The sequence below is a fragment of the Panulirus ornatus genome, chromosome 18 (genome assembly GCF_036320965.1).
Source record: "Panulirus ornatus isolate Po-2019 chromosome 18, ASM3632096v1, whole genome shotgun sequence".
NCBI classification, from domain to species: domain Eukaryota; kingdom Metazoa; phylum Arthropoda; class Malacostraca; order Decapoda; family Palinuridae; genus Panulirus; species Panulirus ornatus.
The window spans coordinates 32,517,319-32,534,070 of NC_092241.1; the positions used below are offsets into that span (position 1 = coordinate 32,517,319).

At 45.5% G+C, this 16,752-nt stretch overlaps 1 protein-coding gene across 8 annotated transcripts in view; it reads left to right on the forward strand.

Moving 5' to 3' along the window:
- LOC139755024 (paired box protein Pax-5-like) overlaps positions 1–16,752 on the forward strand; it is a 227,479-nt gene that overhangs the window by 165,967 nt on the left and 44,760 nt on the right. For all 8 annotated transcript variants that reach the window (XM_071672956.1, XM_071672957.1, XM_071672954.1 and 5 more), the window contains one exon: positions 5,994–6,159. In XM_071672956.1, the coding sequence (XP_071529057.1) occupies positions 5,994–6,159 (166 nt within the window). The remainder of the gene's footprint in view (positions 1–5,993; positions 6,160–16,752) is intronic.

A 16,752-nucleotide genomic window follows, 5' to 3' on the forward strand; every position in this document is an offset into this window, starting at 1 on the left:
AAATGCCAGACTACCACTAGAAGTTAGAGGGTCGGCCATAACTGGAAGACACTGGTCGGAATACCACTGAAGGTTATCAACCGTATTTACCACCTTATCATTGGTAATCATAGATCATGTCACTTAGTGGAGGCGAGGTCGAAGGCCGTCCACTGCTGAAACACAGATGTAAGACACCAGTGGTCTTTCCCCGCAGATTTTAAAGACATTTCATCATCATGACAGACACAACCGTAAATCTGTATCGAAGAAAACTACTGAGAGTTTGCTATTAGGTAAAGGGAAATTCCATCTGGGAGGTGACGCGTGGCCAGCGGTGGTCAGCTGAGCGCCCGCTGCTGGCCAGTATTTATGGCAGGTGTGGAGGTCAGCTAACTCCCAAGACACCAGGTTAGGCTTAGGCTATTCTCAGGAGCGATACTGACCATAGGTGAGCGGGCTGTTATTTCTCATACTCCCCGAGTGCATGATTATCAAGAACTGTTTCAAATATATCTTAAGGCTTCTTACAATTGTCTGGAAAAGTAACCTACCATCTCGTATATAATTTTGCTGTTCATCTAAGACACAGCTTCTCCTGCATATCAACAAAATCATTCTTATTTATTTATTTTTTTTTTTTGGGGCTGTCTAGAATATACAGTATGTAGGGAGAGGTCTGTTGGGCCTGGTTGTGGATAGCACGGCTCTGCTGTCGGTGCATTATGCATGGGAGCTAGAAAGTAGTGCATGTGAGCGAATGAAGTAATTTCATCAACTGTTCTTCGAAGTATCTCGCTAAAACGGGAATTGGTGTGCAGATAGGAAAGGAAATGATATATGTGTATCTATGTCCATCTATCTATCTATCTATCTAATTATCTCTATGTCTGTCTATCTATTTATCTATCCAGAAGAGGAATCGCCCAACCCACACACACACACACACACACACACACACACATATATATATATATATATATATATATATATATATATATATATATATATATATATATATATACTTATCATTCCACTTTGCAGAGTGAGTTAATTCATCTCCATTTTCAGGGTGTCTTCATTATATCGGATCGGAGTTCGTAGCAACGATGAACTTGAATATATATATCTTATGATGTCACTATGAAGAGATATGAGGCTATGTTGTCTGGTGAAAAATCCAACACCCGCACGAACAACCAGCTACCAACCTACCATTAAATGCGCCACCCACTAACGCTGGCAGTATTAGTTCTAACTAATAACTAGTAACTCCCGCTCTTTCAGCTGCACTATTCGCTAAATATTACACCTCCCGTGAGCAGCCACACTATCTACTACTAACTTCTGTACCACCCAGCAACTTCAGCACTACCTGCTAACTAGAGCACAATCCACGAACTTTCGTACAGCCCATTAACTACCGAACTGTTACTCAAATTATGCGCCAACCATCAACTACCGCAGGATCTTCTAACTACCACACCTACCACCATCTCCCGTACATCCCAGTGACTACCGTATCACCCATTCACCAAATACCATGATGTCTAATACGCACCTAGCTTGTTATTGCCTTTTGCACCAACCGCTTGTTAGCCACAACACCTAGTGAGAACCACAGCGAGCAATTCATAACAGACTAACTACCGCTGCACTCAAAGACAATCCAAGATTTACTCTCGGTAACACACTCCCACCTCATAACTCAGATGTTACCGCAAGCACCACTAACCACCGCCCAGTAACTACGACTCCACTTTACGATGATCGACTGCACCACCAACTACGACCTCAGCGAGGGGTTTACCGCGAGCACCACTCATCACGGCTAGACCCCCCAGGAGTTATACCGTCACCATCCCTAACTGTAACAACCTCGCTCGGCAGTTATCACCAGCACGACTAACCAACCACGTCCCACCCAGGGGTTATCACCAGCACGATTAACCACGTCCCACCCAGGGGTTATCACCAGCACGAACTAACCACGTCCCACCCAGGGGTTATCACCAGCACGACTAACCACGTCTCACCCAGGGGTTATCACCAGCACGACCAACCACGTCCCACCCAGGGGTTATCACCAGCACGAGTAACCACGTCCCACCCAGGGGTTATCACCAGCACGATTAACCACGTCCCACCCAGGGGTTATCACCAGCACGAACTAACCACGTCCCACCCAGGGGTTATCACCAGCACGACTAACCACGTCTCACCCAGGGGTTATCACCAGCACGACCAACCACGTCCCACCCAGGGGTTATCACCAGCACGAGTAACCACGTCCCACCCAGGGGTTATCACCAGCACGACTAACCACGTCTCACCCAGGGGTTATCACCAGCACGAGTAACCACGTCCCACCCAGGGGTTATCACCAGCACGACCAACCACGTCCCACCCAGGGGTTATCACCAGCACGAGTAACCACGTCCCACCCAGGGGTTATCACCAGCACGACTAACCACGTCTCACCCAGGGGTTATCACCAGCACGACCAACCACGTCCCACCCAGGGGTTATCACCAGCACGAGTAACCACGTCCCACCCAGGGGTTATCACCAGCACGAACTAACCACGTCCCACCCAGGGGTTATCACCAGCACGAACTAACCACGTCTCACCCAGGGGTTATCACCAGCACGACTAACCACGTCCCACCCAGGGGTTATCACCAGCACCACCACTCCTCCTCTTGACAGTTGACTGCCGCCGCCTGCGATACTAAACCTGTCAAACAATTGAGTAATAATGGGCCATGGGCGGCGCCCTCCTGGGGTCTACCATAGGGCTGAGGGGTGGCAAAACTGACGGATTACTGCCGGTCCTGCCTCTCTCTCTCTCTCTCTCTCTCTCTCTCTCTCTCTCTCTCTCTCTCTCTCTCTCTCTCTCTCTCTCTCTCTCTCTCTCTTTTTACACATGCTTCTGACCCTGTCTTTCCTACTCCCCTACTCCTTGTATTTACCACTCCCATTTCCATACCTCCCTCCCTCTTTTTCCCTGTTCCCTTCTACATGCATAACTCCCTCCCTGGCCCACTCCCCTTTTATGTGCTTCTCTTCTTGTCTTTCCCACTCTTTCTTTACATACTGCGTCTCCTCTGCCGTACTCTTTTATTGTGTCCATCTCCCACCATCCATCTTTCTCATCGTCAATTATTTTTTCAGTGTACCACAGATATAGCTATGATTTTCTCTTTTTGTTTTCCGTTTTCACTTTTCATTTACACTGAATTTTACATTTCCTTATTTGGTTTTATTTCTTTCGTTTCATACCTCAGCCTTCCTCGAGTTGTTCCTCTAGTCTTACTTGTCCTCCATCATTCATCAGTAAATGCGATGCTTCTTAGTTCACGATGAACAGTTCTTGAAATCTACCGGTTGCTAAACATCAAGATCAGACATTTTCATCGGTGGATGAATCTCCTCATCAACTGAAAGTTGTAGTTATCTCACAACTCATAACTACAAGGACTACGAGCCACAGTGTAGTTCGTAGCTACAGTCTCGTCTCTCTTTTACGCTCGTAGGCAAACGGGGGAAGTTTTCCTTCCAATAAATGAAAATCAACATCAGCTAAAGCTCCCTCATCTGACCCTCCTGCCACTTATGCGAGCCCCAAATCCTCTTATCTGATCCTCTACAAACAGATGACAGTCGAGCGACCCTCTGACAGGTGTGGTAACGTGTCGAACATATGTTTTGAAAGGTTTTTAATCTTGTGAATGACAAGTGCGGGTGTGCATAACTGATATCCTGACAGGCTGGGGTGAGGGAGGGAGAAGGGTAGGCTTGGCTGGAAATAGGAGCTGGAGCCTCAGACCACCAGTGGTAATGGGAAATTAAGGGGGGGGCCAGACATAAACACGCCAGCTGGTCGGGTCCTCCTGGGCTATTGTTAGGAGGGACCGAGGCGGGCGGCATTATAGACTGCTTCCCAGCGGTACTGAGGGTGAAGGGTTGACTGCCCCACACACACACACACACACACACACACACACACACACACACACACACACACCTCGGTGGGGGAGAGGTACCATTGTGATGGAGACACTGGATTCGCAGGACTCCAGGGGTGGATATAGTCGTTATTGACACCATTCACTTGACTTTTAATTTCTGTTTTCTTGCAATATTATTGTTTGTGGGAATGCTTAAAGAACTGCCATTAAACGTCATGAGGTAGCAGTGTCGTAAATCATAGTGCACTCCCCCTCTACCATGACGGATTTTGTTCACAGTTCATGTTAGGGAGAAAACTTCGTCACCTCCTACGCTGTAATGCCTTAAGTTGCCAGTCCATATCCCAACCTTGTCTGCTTTAAAAACTCAGGCCATCTGTCCACTTTACTACCTTCCTGCTATAATATTTCAAGCCGCCAGTTCGCCCTGCCACCTTCTTCGTTTTGACAAACAAGGCTGCTGGTGCATTCCACCACCTCCGCAGCTTAAGCTCCCGTTTCATTTTAACCAACTTCTCCACTGCAACATGCCATGTTCTCGATCAGTTTCAGCGTCTCTGTTTTACCAACCAAGACCATCACCGATCCGCTCTGCTACAACTCTTAAGCTACGGTGGTGCGGGACACACCTCTGTTAACAAGCTTTTTGTATTATCATCAGGAGCTTAGGGAGAAGCTTTCACTGCCACCGAGGAAAATGACTGGGGCAATCCAGTGAGCATTAAGAGCCAGCGAGATGTCAAAGAGTTGCATGAGTATCAAATCCTGCACCCTCGACAGAAGCATGATATTCAGGTGACATGTCCTACACATCCCCTGAAATGGATTAAAGTTTTTGAAGCATTAGTGTGTTAAGAATCATGCAGCACGTAAGGCGCCCGAGACGAGTGTGCGGTTTGGTACAACAAGGAGGGAAGGGCTGGGGGGTGGGAGGGAAGGGCCGGGGGGTGGGAGTGGGGTTGGGGTGGATGGTGTGGGGTGGGGGGGCGTGAGCCCTTTAAAGTCACAGCTGCTAGACTTTTAAAGTTTGTCCCGCTAAAGTCTCAGGATACAAGAAGAGTAGGGAACGATATCTGAACTTTTGTTTCTCGATAAGAAACTAGATTGATGAAAAAAATATATATGTATATGCGTTTGTAACTTATGGTCAGGATGTCTTTTTCCGAGACTTAATGTATATTAATCTTGAGCATGACTTACTCTCATGGAAACAATCGGTAAAGTACGTCATTGTCTCCCTAAAGTGGCTGAAGAGAGGATGTCGGGTCGCCCATCCCTGAGCGGACCTCCACTGTCAGTACGCACCAAAAACAGCTGCCTTGAACCCCCTTCTATTCATGTCAGTGTTTAGCAAACTATCGCTTCATCCCACAGAGTTTCATCCGTTTATTCACTCAGCCAGAGTGATAACGCCCTTGGCAGTCGAGCGGAAAATTCGCGCATGGTGTCGAACTTATTTGGGAATTGTGGGACTGGTGCTCGAATGCTCACTTTGAATATTTGTGCATCATTTGGGATCAGCTCGTGTGCTCGACCATGACGGGACTGAGTTTTGATATTCTCACCGTAATGGAGGTCACTTCACCATAGTGAGCCTCATGATATTTCCCAGACAACGTCGGCTCTTCTATACTTTGTTCTGGACCATATATCCAAACTCCACTCTTAGATATTTGTGACTGTTTTACCTCCATACTGGAACGATGAGGGCTTTTGGAATACTGAAAAAAAAACTTTAATATTCATAACGAAAATAGAAATAAACACACACACACACACACACACACACACACACACACACACGTTTCATATGTGTTTGTACAATGCGAGTTATTGATAAACCGCCCCTGTACAAGCCAACATAAGCCCCATACCCTCTGTTCACCTGTAGGCGTTTCTGCACAAGTCACTCCCTTCACTCTTTCCGTGATATGATATAGCTAACCTCTATATCCGTCTATATCTAAAGCAGACCATATATCGCCTGCTAGTCATCTTGTACCTGTGTAGACCAGACCATAACCAACTTCTCTCCTGCCGCAGGTCACGGCGGGGTGAACCAGCTGGGAGGAGTGTTCGTGAACGGGCGGCCGCTCCCGGACATGGTTCGTCAGAGGATCGTGGAGCTGGCTCACAACGGCGTCCGCCCCTGCGACATCTCCCGCCAGCTCCGCGTCTCCCACGGCTGCGTCTCCAAGATCCTCTCCAGGTAGGTACCTTTCATCAGTGCTGACTATTTTGGTAATATAAGTAGTGTCGGCGATGGCAGCACCTTTGCCTGTCCAAATACCAGGTTATACAGGCGATATAGAGTTCGAAAATCCATCATGAACTGTGTTAGAGACACCATATCTTCTTAAGTTGGTTGTGGCATGAGGTTAAATGACCGAGCAAGCTTAGTAGTTTAGTCTATCATTAGTATTAGTAATAAAAGTCTTGGGGGAAATGACTGTCGGTAACAGGAGTCACGAGAACGTGAGATGAAGGAGCACCAGATAAAAAGGAAAACCTCCGATAGTGAGAGCATCACTGAATAAAGTACTAGTAAACTCCGCCCTCCTCCGTTCCTTGATTTGCTTCTTTACCAGAGATGTTCAGAAGTAAAACGTATCTCAAAGCGAAGGGAGGGTCACAAAATGTGTCCTTTTATTGTGCCAGGGTCATTTTTGTCGTCCGGGAAAGTTTGTCTTCTGCTTCTTCTTCATAGAATGATGGCATGGCATGGATAGATCATTTTTTATATGTTTTATATGCCCAAATAGCCATGCCAGCAGTAATTTCCTCGGCCTCGCAGGATGACCCTGGAGCCACAAAATGACGACTGTGAAACCCAACGGAACCTACACATTTCTGTATATATGTGACAGATGACAAGTTGAGATCGTAAGGAAGTCATGCCTCACCCGTGACCACACTCTGCAGCTACACTTTCTCAGTTCTTTGAGTATCGTGTGTGTGCTTGGCATTATGGCTCTATCTAGTTGCTGTCGATCACCGTTCCCTCACAACCATACCAAGAGCATCGGATTTGTTGATGACTGAAACATTGAGGGGGAATTCGCTTGCGCAGCGCCACGAAGGGGGAACCTTAATCAGTCGATAATTCTTGAAACTGCTGAGTAAAGTAATTATATCGATCATCTAGGGGACACTCCAGTGTCTAGGGATGATAGAGCACACCATGTACCGTGAATAACAAGAAGACGTTGTGGTTATTGGTTTGGGTTAAATTCGTCGTTAAAGTTTTCCAACATTCCCTCAACAGGCATAGAGAGCACCAAAGCTTAAATCTACATGTAGATGATGAACACAGATCGCTGTTTCCATACGTATGACAATTATGCATTTCCGATGGAAAGATAACTCGGTGTTTTCAAGCCTTTGTTATCTTTTATTGGTTCCATCATTCTCACATATCAACTCACTCGCCGCCACACGGGGAAAACTCAGCCAACCGTCACGAGGCGCGCGCTGCACCCCTCGCCCGCGGTATTAGCTTCATTGGAAACACTCCATCAAAACATATCCCAAATGAATTTCATCTCTGTCCCCCCCCCCCCTCTCTCTCTCTCTCTCTCTCTCTCTCTCTCTCTCTCTCTCTCTCTCTCTCTCTCTCTCTATGTACGTAATTACCAATTTTTTACTGTGCGGAAATTTACACTTTATTGTCTTACGACCTTTCAGACTTCCATGTGCTGTCTGCATTCTCAGTGTAGTAACTTCATTTTTCTCCCATTTGTTCGCTAACCATTTTCCATGAAATTACGGAAGTCTAGATAAACTGTGCCTGAGTAAAGAATAGCGTTTTGACCTTCTGGTGGGACATTCTACTAAAAGAGACCTACATCCACATAACCACGTGAGTATAAACCATGAAAACGTTTGGCTTCACTCGAAGTCTATATTTAAACTGTAAACTGCAATAGATATGGTCCCAATGTTAAGCCTGAGATAGCGGTCATGATTAAGAAGATGAAATCGAACTACAAAAGACGAAATCATAGGAAATTAAAGGAACAGAAACCGACTCTCAACAAAACGGGGTTTGTAGTTGGAGGTTCGCTCCGGCACCTACAGTAGTTTTCAATAACGATCATCAGTGGAGGTTTTGCACCAGGGGTCCGGCGATCTGGCGTTGAGGTCCTGGAGAACGTTCCTCTCCGATTTATGTCCTTCTTTGAAGAACGAATCGTCCTCTGCTTATAACTACAACGTGTTGAGCATGACGGCCCCTAAATCACTCACCCTGATGCATCCTGGTGCATTCTTTTGCTTCTTGTTTCACTGCTCTTAGCAAAATTTATAACATCATTTCTTTTTTTTACTAGTGAAAAAACTTTCATGTTTGGGGAATGTTCGGCCAGTCGCCCATGTCGTCAACCAATAACCCGCTGGACTATTTCGCTTCTACCAGCACACTAACAAGAGCGGCACGGGGAGGGGAGGCTTGGGAACTGTGAGGGAGGCGGAGGACTTGGATTGTTGGGTAAGCCATAAGTGACTCAGGACAGCAAGTGTAAACACATCCACACTCACGCTGCTGTTTCCTATGATTGACTGTGGTGGACATACTCCACCTGGCCATAGATAAAGATCCCTTGGAATCCATGGTCAGTGAAGGAAGGAACACAACCTGGCGATAGTTCTTTTAAAGTACATTGAGTTTTTAAAAGGGGTACACGTATGCTAAAGCTGTTGTTACAGTATTTCAAGTGCAACAGGTGTAACATATCTCAAGGGAAGCTGTGTTTATATCAAGGTTGTGTGGATATTGTGAGATGTATCTAGTGGATAGATAGTCATCAATTCATAAACTGTAGTGTACTTTAATACTGCTGAGCAAATATCTGATTACCGGCCACTCCTTAGCTGTACACCTCCCTGAAAAAAATCTTGGCGTTCGTTCGTTACCCAGGCATCCGTTGATCAGCCAAACGAAGCTTACTTGTGTGACATTTATTGTAGCTCCTGAAATTTGTGTCCCAAGCCTATAGAAGATATAATCACACTACTTGTATGACTCAGACGCCAGTGTACCTCGACCCTCTTAAGTAGAAGCTTCTTGATAGTTTTCAGACTTTACTCGACAGGTTCACCAGTTTTTTTTGTTGTTTTTTTTTTTCGTGGATTTTGCGTAGCCTGTGACTCCCAAATTTCCAGCACCCCTTTAGGTTCAATACACTGGTATGTTTCTTTTGACTGGAGGAAACTTTTTTGGTGAAGGACTGAGCTATGTTTGTCGCGCCTCCCTATCTGTCTGTATCGTTGGCTTGTACATCGCTGGTTCTAGATACATAAGCACACACACACACACACACACACACGCACACTCACACACACTCACACACACACACACACACACACACACACACACACACACACACACACACACACACACACACACACACACACACACACACACACACACACACACACACACACACACACACACACACACACACTCATACACACACACACACACACTCATACACACACACACACACACACACACACACACACACTCATACACACACACACACCCACACACACACACACACACACACACACACACACACACACACACACACACACACACACACACACTCGCAACACACACACACATCTTTTAGTTTCCTGGGCTCCCCCACTGTCATGACACAGCCGTTGACAAGGAAAATATTTCATGGTAACGTTACAGAATTTGCCGGAGCGTTACGCTTGACGCACAGCCACATGTGTTCCACGCCGGCCTCCTGTGATGCTGAGCTCTGAGGGCGCGGGTGTGTTCCCCTTTGACTCCCAGTCACCTTACGGGAGGAGATAAGTTATCTCCGGGCAACGTCTGGTGTCCTGATACTCTGCCACAACCGATCACTACACAAGATAACAACGGGTTTCGACATTCACTTTAATGTTGACAAAATATTTGCGTTATGTAACTCAGTGTCACCTAAGGGACAGTATTGTCATGAAGTTGGACATTTTTTTTTTCATATTTGTCATTTTGTTAATACGTATTTGATTCCTGATATTGTCGTTGATGGGAGGGTCAAAGCAATACGTGTATAATAAGTGATCAAGTCGAACCTAGTTGTTGTGGGAGAGAGACGTTCGTAAATGTAGTATTCGTTCTGTGCTGAATGATGCCCTACGAAGAAGAACGAAGAGGTTCTTCGTGTGCCGGACCACCTCGCGCTGTCTCTCATAGTATCACACAGTAACGTCATTGTCTAATCCAACGACCCCCTTCCTTCCTTCCCCCTCTCCTGACCTCTGACCGCCGGCGTGGAACGAACGAGACCAGACACCGAGGGGTTCAGTTGGGAGGGTGAAAGTCAAAGCAAAAATAGAAAACGGAGTAGTTGTACACAAGCAATAGACAAGAGACACGATTTCGCATTCGTCACCAAGTGGACCTACGTTGTTTTAGCCTCAAGTCGGGTAAAGATAATCAGTTTCTCTCTGTCTTGTCCCCGATCACGCCAGACAGTTTACCGCTCCATGTCTCGAAAGCGGACAAACACGCAGGAGGCATCAGTTAATCTCGGATACACAGGGAGTAGTGTAGATGAGCTGGCAAAACCATGATAACATCTCGTCTGTCTCTTCTGAACATTCCTTCGGTCAAGGAGCAAACCTTGTGTGTGTGTGTGTGTGTGTGTGTGTGTGAGGGACTACGAGGCAGGGAAGGGAGAGGTGAGGTGCGGCAGTGCCAGAAGTTAACTGACAGTGAGGGCCACCACCGCGTTGCACTGAGTGAGTGCCAACCTCCACACCAGCCTCAACACACCATAATTTCCTCGGGAAGCACGGCGACGTTTAAGAGCTCCGTGTCACTGACAATTTGTTTTCGTGTTGAGTTGTAAAATGGTGGGGACGCTTCGTTCTCCGCGGCTCCTCCATCATCAGACCAGGGGGGCCGCGTTGGCTCAAAGTTGAACAAAAGGTATCGACTTCAAGGGGATACCGTTTATGAACTTTGTCATGACTTTGTGATACTCTGTAGACGTCATCGAATAGCATGATATTAGTACTCGTATGTAAATCATATCTGATTATGATTAGAAACGAAAAGAGGCAATATTCCAGATTTGTTCTGAAAACTTTCACATGTAATTCAAGTTCTGCTTATCTAGGCATACCAAAACACTGATATCTACACACAAGCGTTAGTATTCTCTACTGAAGAAAGCCACTTGTCTTTTTTGCACCAGTAACACTGGCCTGTGTGCATAGGCACCTTCTGCGTACACCAACAAAACTCATTTTACGCACGAACACCTAAGTTCTCTTTAGGTTGATGACACTAGTTTAGGCACACCAATAACACTGTTCTAGTTACACCAACAACAATGATCATGATACATCATATAACACTAATCTGGATACATCAGCAGCACTGACATAGGTACACCAGCAGCACTGAGATGTGTACATCAACGCGTCTTTGTGTACACCAAAAGCCAGCGGCACTGTTTTGTGCACACCAAAAAACTGACATGTGTGTACGTAACAACAGCACTTGTTTGAGTACAATAAGTACATTAACAACACTGATCCTATATGTACCAAAAAAGCATTTGTCTCTGTCTTACCGATAACAGTAATAACTTTATACCACCGGCTTTGATATCTCTCCACCAGCAACACTGGACTGCACATAGTAACAACACTACCCTGTGTACAACAAAACCATCATGTGTACCCAACAGCACGAATCTCTGTGCACCAACAACATTACTCTGTGTACATCAGCAACAAGATTCTGAGCACACAGCATCACTGCTCTGTGCACACCAACAGTGTACCTGTCGTGCTCGCTGACAACACTTAGCTTTGCACACATACAGCAACGGCCTGCATACCTCATTGAAACTGATGAGTTCACTCAGACAACAGTGGATTACATATACCAGAAATATACCAGAAACTGGTCTGCACACACGAGCCTCACACTCCAGCACACATACTAAAATCACTTGTCTGTACACACAAACAATATTTTTCGGTACGCACCAGCATCACTGGCCCTTTATACACCAACAACACCGATAAGTACACATCAACAACGTTTCTGTACACAACAATGATATTGGTTTGTATGCACTACCAACACTGGTCTATACACACTACCAACACTGGTCTATACACACTACCAACACTGGTCTATACACACTACCAACATTGGTCTATACACACTACCAACACTGGTCTATACACACTACCAACACTGGTCTATACACACTACCAACACTGGTCTATACACACTACCAACACTGGTCTGTACACACTACCAACACTGGTCTATACACACTACCAACACTGGTCTATACACACTACCAACACTGGTCTGTACACACTACCAACACTGGTCTGTACACACTACCAACACTGGTCTATACACATTACCAACACTGGTCTGTACACACTACCAACACTGGTCTATACACACTACCAACACTGGTCTGTACACACTACCAACACTGGTCTATACACACTACCAACACTGGTCTGTACACACTACCAACACTGGTCTGTACACACTACCAACACTGGTCTGTACACACTACCAACACTGGTCTGTACCCACCACCAACACTGGTCTGTACACACTAACAACACTGGTCTGTACACACTAACAACACTGGTCTGTACAAACTTACAATACTGGTTTATACACACTAACAACACTGTACGCACTAACAAGTCTGGTCTATACACACTAACAAAACTGGTCTATACACACTAACAACACTGGTCTATGTGCACTACCAGCACTAGTCTGTACGCACTAACAACACTAGTCTGTATATACTACTAACGCAGGTCTGTACACACCAACAACTCTGATCTGTACACACTATCAACACTGGTTTGTACACACTAATATCACTGGTATATACACACCAACAGCACTGGTCTTTACACAGCAACATCATTGGGCAGTGTACAATAACCTCACAAATCTGTACAATACACATCTACAAAACTGTGTTCACATCTCAACACCACTAGCTGTGTGTACGACACCACGTACTTAAGTCTGCGCTTATCAAACGCCAACTTTTTCCGCCTCGTGCATACATCCCTACGACACACCATATTTGTCTAATGCACGAGATGAATCTCCCCAGAAATAAAACTGTCAGCCAGCAAAACCCGAGAGCGCCATTTTACCCAGTGCACGGCTTGACAAATTCTCTCTCTCTCTCTCTCTCTCTCTCTCTCTCTCTCTCTCTCTCTCTCTCTCTCTCTCTCTCTCTCTCTCTCTCTCTCTCTCTCTCTCTCTCTCTCTCTCTCTCCCCCTCTCTGGCACCACCCAAGTCGCAGGCTTTAGGATCAGGAGATCAACCGTCCACATAAACGCACATTGATATCTGTTAAGATGCTGCAAGGCTATTGCAAGAGAGAGGGTAAGATTAAGAGGGGATGTGGGAAGAGAGAGTTGAGGAGGGTTTCGGTAATGGCATGAGACAGGGAGAGGGAAGGGTCTGCACTCAGCTTTGAGAGAAAAAGTACACGTAGAGGAAAAAAATGAAAGCTTTCATTTCTCGGCAAAGCTATGTTTATGGAAGTTGGAGATTTGTATCTAAATGCAGTAACCACTACTGCAAGGCGTGAGTCGGTTCACTGCTACAGAGGAGAAAGTCTCATCACATACGTCGAAAGGTGGTCTTCGTACATTCTACAAGGCACTTCTTTCTCTGGAAAAGTCTTGTCATTTTGTACTGGTTGGGGAGCTTATTACTGCTGCAGGAGAGGATTTTGACACTGCTGCACGAGAGATCATGTCACTGATGCGAAAGAAAAGTCTTAGCAATATTGCAGGAGTTCACAGTTTTGTTACTCCAGCGGAGAGGAGTGTTGTCACGGGTGCAGGAATGGCATATTACCATCACTGCGGGAGAGGAAGCTTGTCACTGCTGCAGTGACGATGATTTGCTGGTGCTGTAAGTAGGAATATTTAGCCACTTGTATCAGAAGATTTCCTTATTACTCTTGCTTAAGTGTACAGGAGTGGAGTCTATCTAGATACTGACGATGGAGAGGGAGTTTCATTACTGTAGGCTGGAGTATATAGGAATTTCATATAGAATTGGACTTAAGAAGGTCATCTGCTGGAGGACAGGCATAGCCATGAGTTCCCGACCTTATCGAAGAGAGAGAGAGAGAGAGAGAGAGAGAGAGAGAGAGAGAGAGAGAGAGAGAGAGAGAGAGAGAGAGAGAGAGAGAGTAACTGCTGCAGGTCATGAATTTTATCACCGATGAATGGGAACGGGTTCTTTCCAGTGCTAAGAGGGGGTAGGGGAATTATTATTACAGTGGCAAGAAAACAGTTTTTTCACTGCTTTAGAAGTATCTCTTCACTAATGCAGGCGAAGAATGTTCTTACTACTGTGTAACATTTTATGCAGGAGGGGGAGCCCTAATACCGCTTTAGAAAAGTAGATCAGTCACTGTTGTAAGAGATGATTATTGCCCGTGCCACGGGAGAGCGTTCATACCACTCCCACTGCCAGAGTGCTGTCACTGTAGGAGGAAAGTCGTGTCACTCCTGCATGGAAAGAGTCCCCCTCCCCTCACTGAAGGAAAGGAGATCTTTGCTATTACAAGAATGGAATCTTAACACTACTGGAAATGAGAAGTTTCTTCTATAGTGCGTGAGAGGAATCGTGTCCCTATTGGTGGGGAAAATTCTTTTCACTTCCACAAGACAGGAATCTTGTCACTGTTGGAAGAAAGGTGTGGAGGAACATTGTCACCTCTGCAGAAGGAATATCTGATCGCTTTTGCAAAGAATATTTTTGCTTCTTCACAGCGGGATTAGGAGATTTTTGCTCGGTCGATGTGTAAAAAGGGATTGAAGTTGCGGCTGCATTTGGAAAGTCATGTCATCGTACTTCTTACAGGCGAGACATTTTGCCACTGCTGCAAGATGGCAGTGATTTATCCTCCTGCAAGCCAAAAATGTTACACGTCAGCAAAAGTATTTTATTAGTCACAGCTGTACGACTGGAAGTCGAGTGGTTCTTCAGGTCATGAGTTTTGTCCTGCAGTATGGACGTTAGTCTTGTATTTACGAGAGAGAAGTATCATCAATTATATTTTCAGTGTAGAGAGAGGAGAGTCTTGAAATTATTGGATGTGCAGAGTGTAGTCAGTGCTGCAACGGGGAGTCCTTTGACTCATGGAATAGGAGAGTCTTGTGGGTACTTAATGAGGGACTCATTACATTACTCTGTGAAGGGAATGTATCACTTCCATAGTAGAGGGAAGTTCAGGCAAATGTCAGGAGATAATATTGACAGTGACGCACAAGTATAATAGTATGAGAGAATTTTCACTGTTGCACTGTTGAAGGAACGGAGGAAAGAGATCTTGTCATTTTTGCAAAGGAATGATTCATTCGCTGCTGCTGGAGAGGTATCTTAAACAAAGCACCCTTGATTTAAACGGTGCTCTTCACTGCAAAACTCGAATCTTCATGGAAGAAGTGCAGTGACCACAGTATATATGTATCTAGATATGAACACGCATAGTTCCCAGGAGCACTGGTACATGGTTTCGTAGCAAAGTGCTCGTCCTATTCAACCTTAACATACAATATATAAACACACTGAAACAAAGCAATATGTAGTGATATCAATGAGAGGGTCACGGTATTTGTTCACGTATTCTACAAGTGGTATCCATTAAAGAGACATTCAACATGTAATACTCGTACACTGGCCTGCTCTAGATACTGGTATTACAGTGCTCGCAATCATCTCATGAAATTTAAGTAGTGACTGACTCAGAACGTAATACTATACAGTGATGCATTTCAGTACCCGTTGCCAAAGCGATAAACTGCGCAGAACTTCAGGCCTATACACTGATACCTTCAGTCAAGTGCCCGTACGATGCTGAACTCAACAGATAGTGCCTTCGACACACTCATAGCGTAAGGCCTCATCACTGTTGTAAACAAATCTCAGTATTGCCTTTTCCCATTCTCCTTTCTCATCGTGAAAACTCCATATACATATGTCTGCTTAGTGTCAGACAACTTGTCTTTTCCCCGGCTAAATTTGCTTTCTGAATATTCTCTCCTTCTATAGTAGTTTTTACTAAATATATGCGATACCGATTATGTAGTATATGCTTTACGACTTGCCTGCCACCAGATATCGTCACGGATAGGAAAGAGAAAGCCACCAAAGTGAGGAATAATTCAAAGGCACTCTGGCTTCCTGCTTGTGGCATCTGGTCAGCGGGAGGCCAATCACTCACTGTCACCATCCATCCAACCACTAATCAGCGATTCCTTTCATCCGTCTCAGTGCTGTTTATTTCCTGCAAAATCCCATGAAAATGCTTGTTTATAGTAGCCGGTGAGCGACTTAAATTAGGTCCTAAACGTCTCGAGAGATTCTGGTTCTTAGATCATCCATCTCGAGGCACGTGTGTCAGGGGGGGAGGGGCGCCCTAAAATGTTTTCAAAGTTGGAATAGGATTATTTTTTATCTTTCGTTCTAGGGAGCCAAAGGGGGAGAAAGTTTGCGCACGGACCGCTCACTCTGTATTCCGGAAAGAAGTTGATCTTGGAATAGGTTCTCGTGATTTATTGGGAAGGGGTCTGGAGGTCTCTCCCTCATGTGTAACTTCCCTGCAGTACAGCGAAATATGTGATGTAAGGCAGAAGAGCCTCGCCTGTGTAGTGGCTTTACTCTCCTCCCTCAGGGGTCGCACTTGTCTCGTGTTTTTCGCCAGTTTGGCCAGGCCTCAAGAGCAAGGCCTGTGTCCTACCTTGTAATTCCCT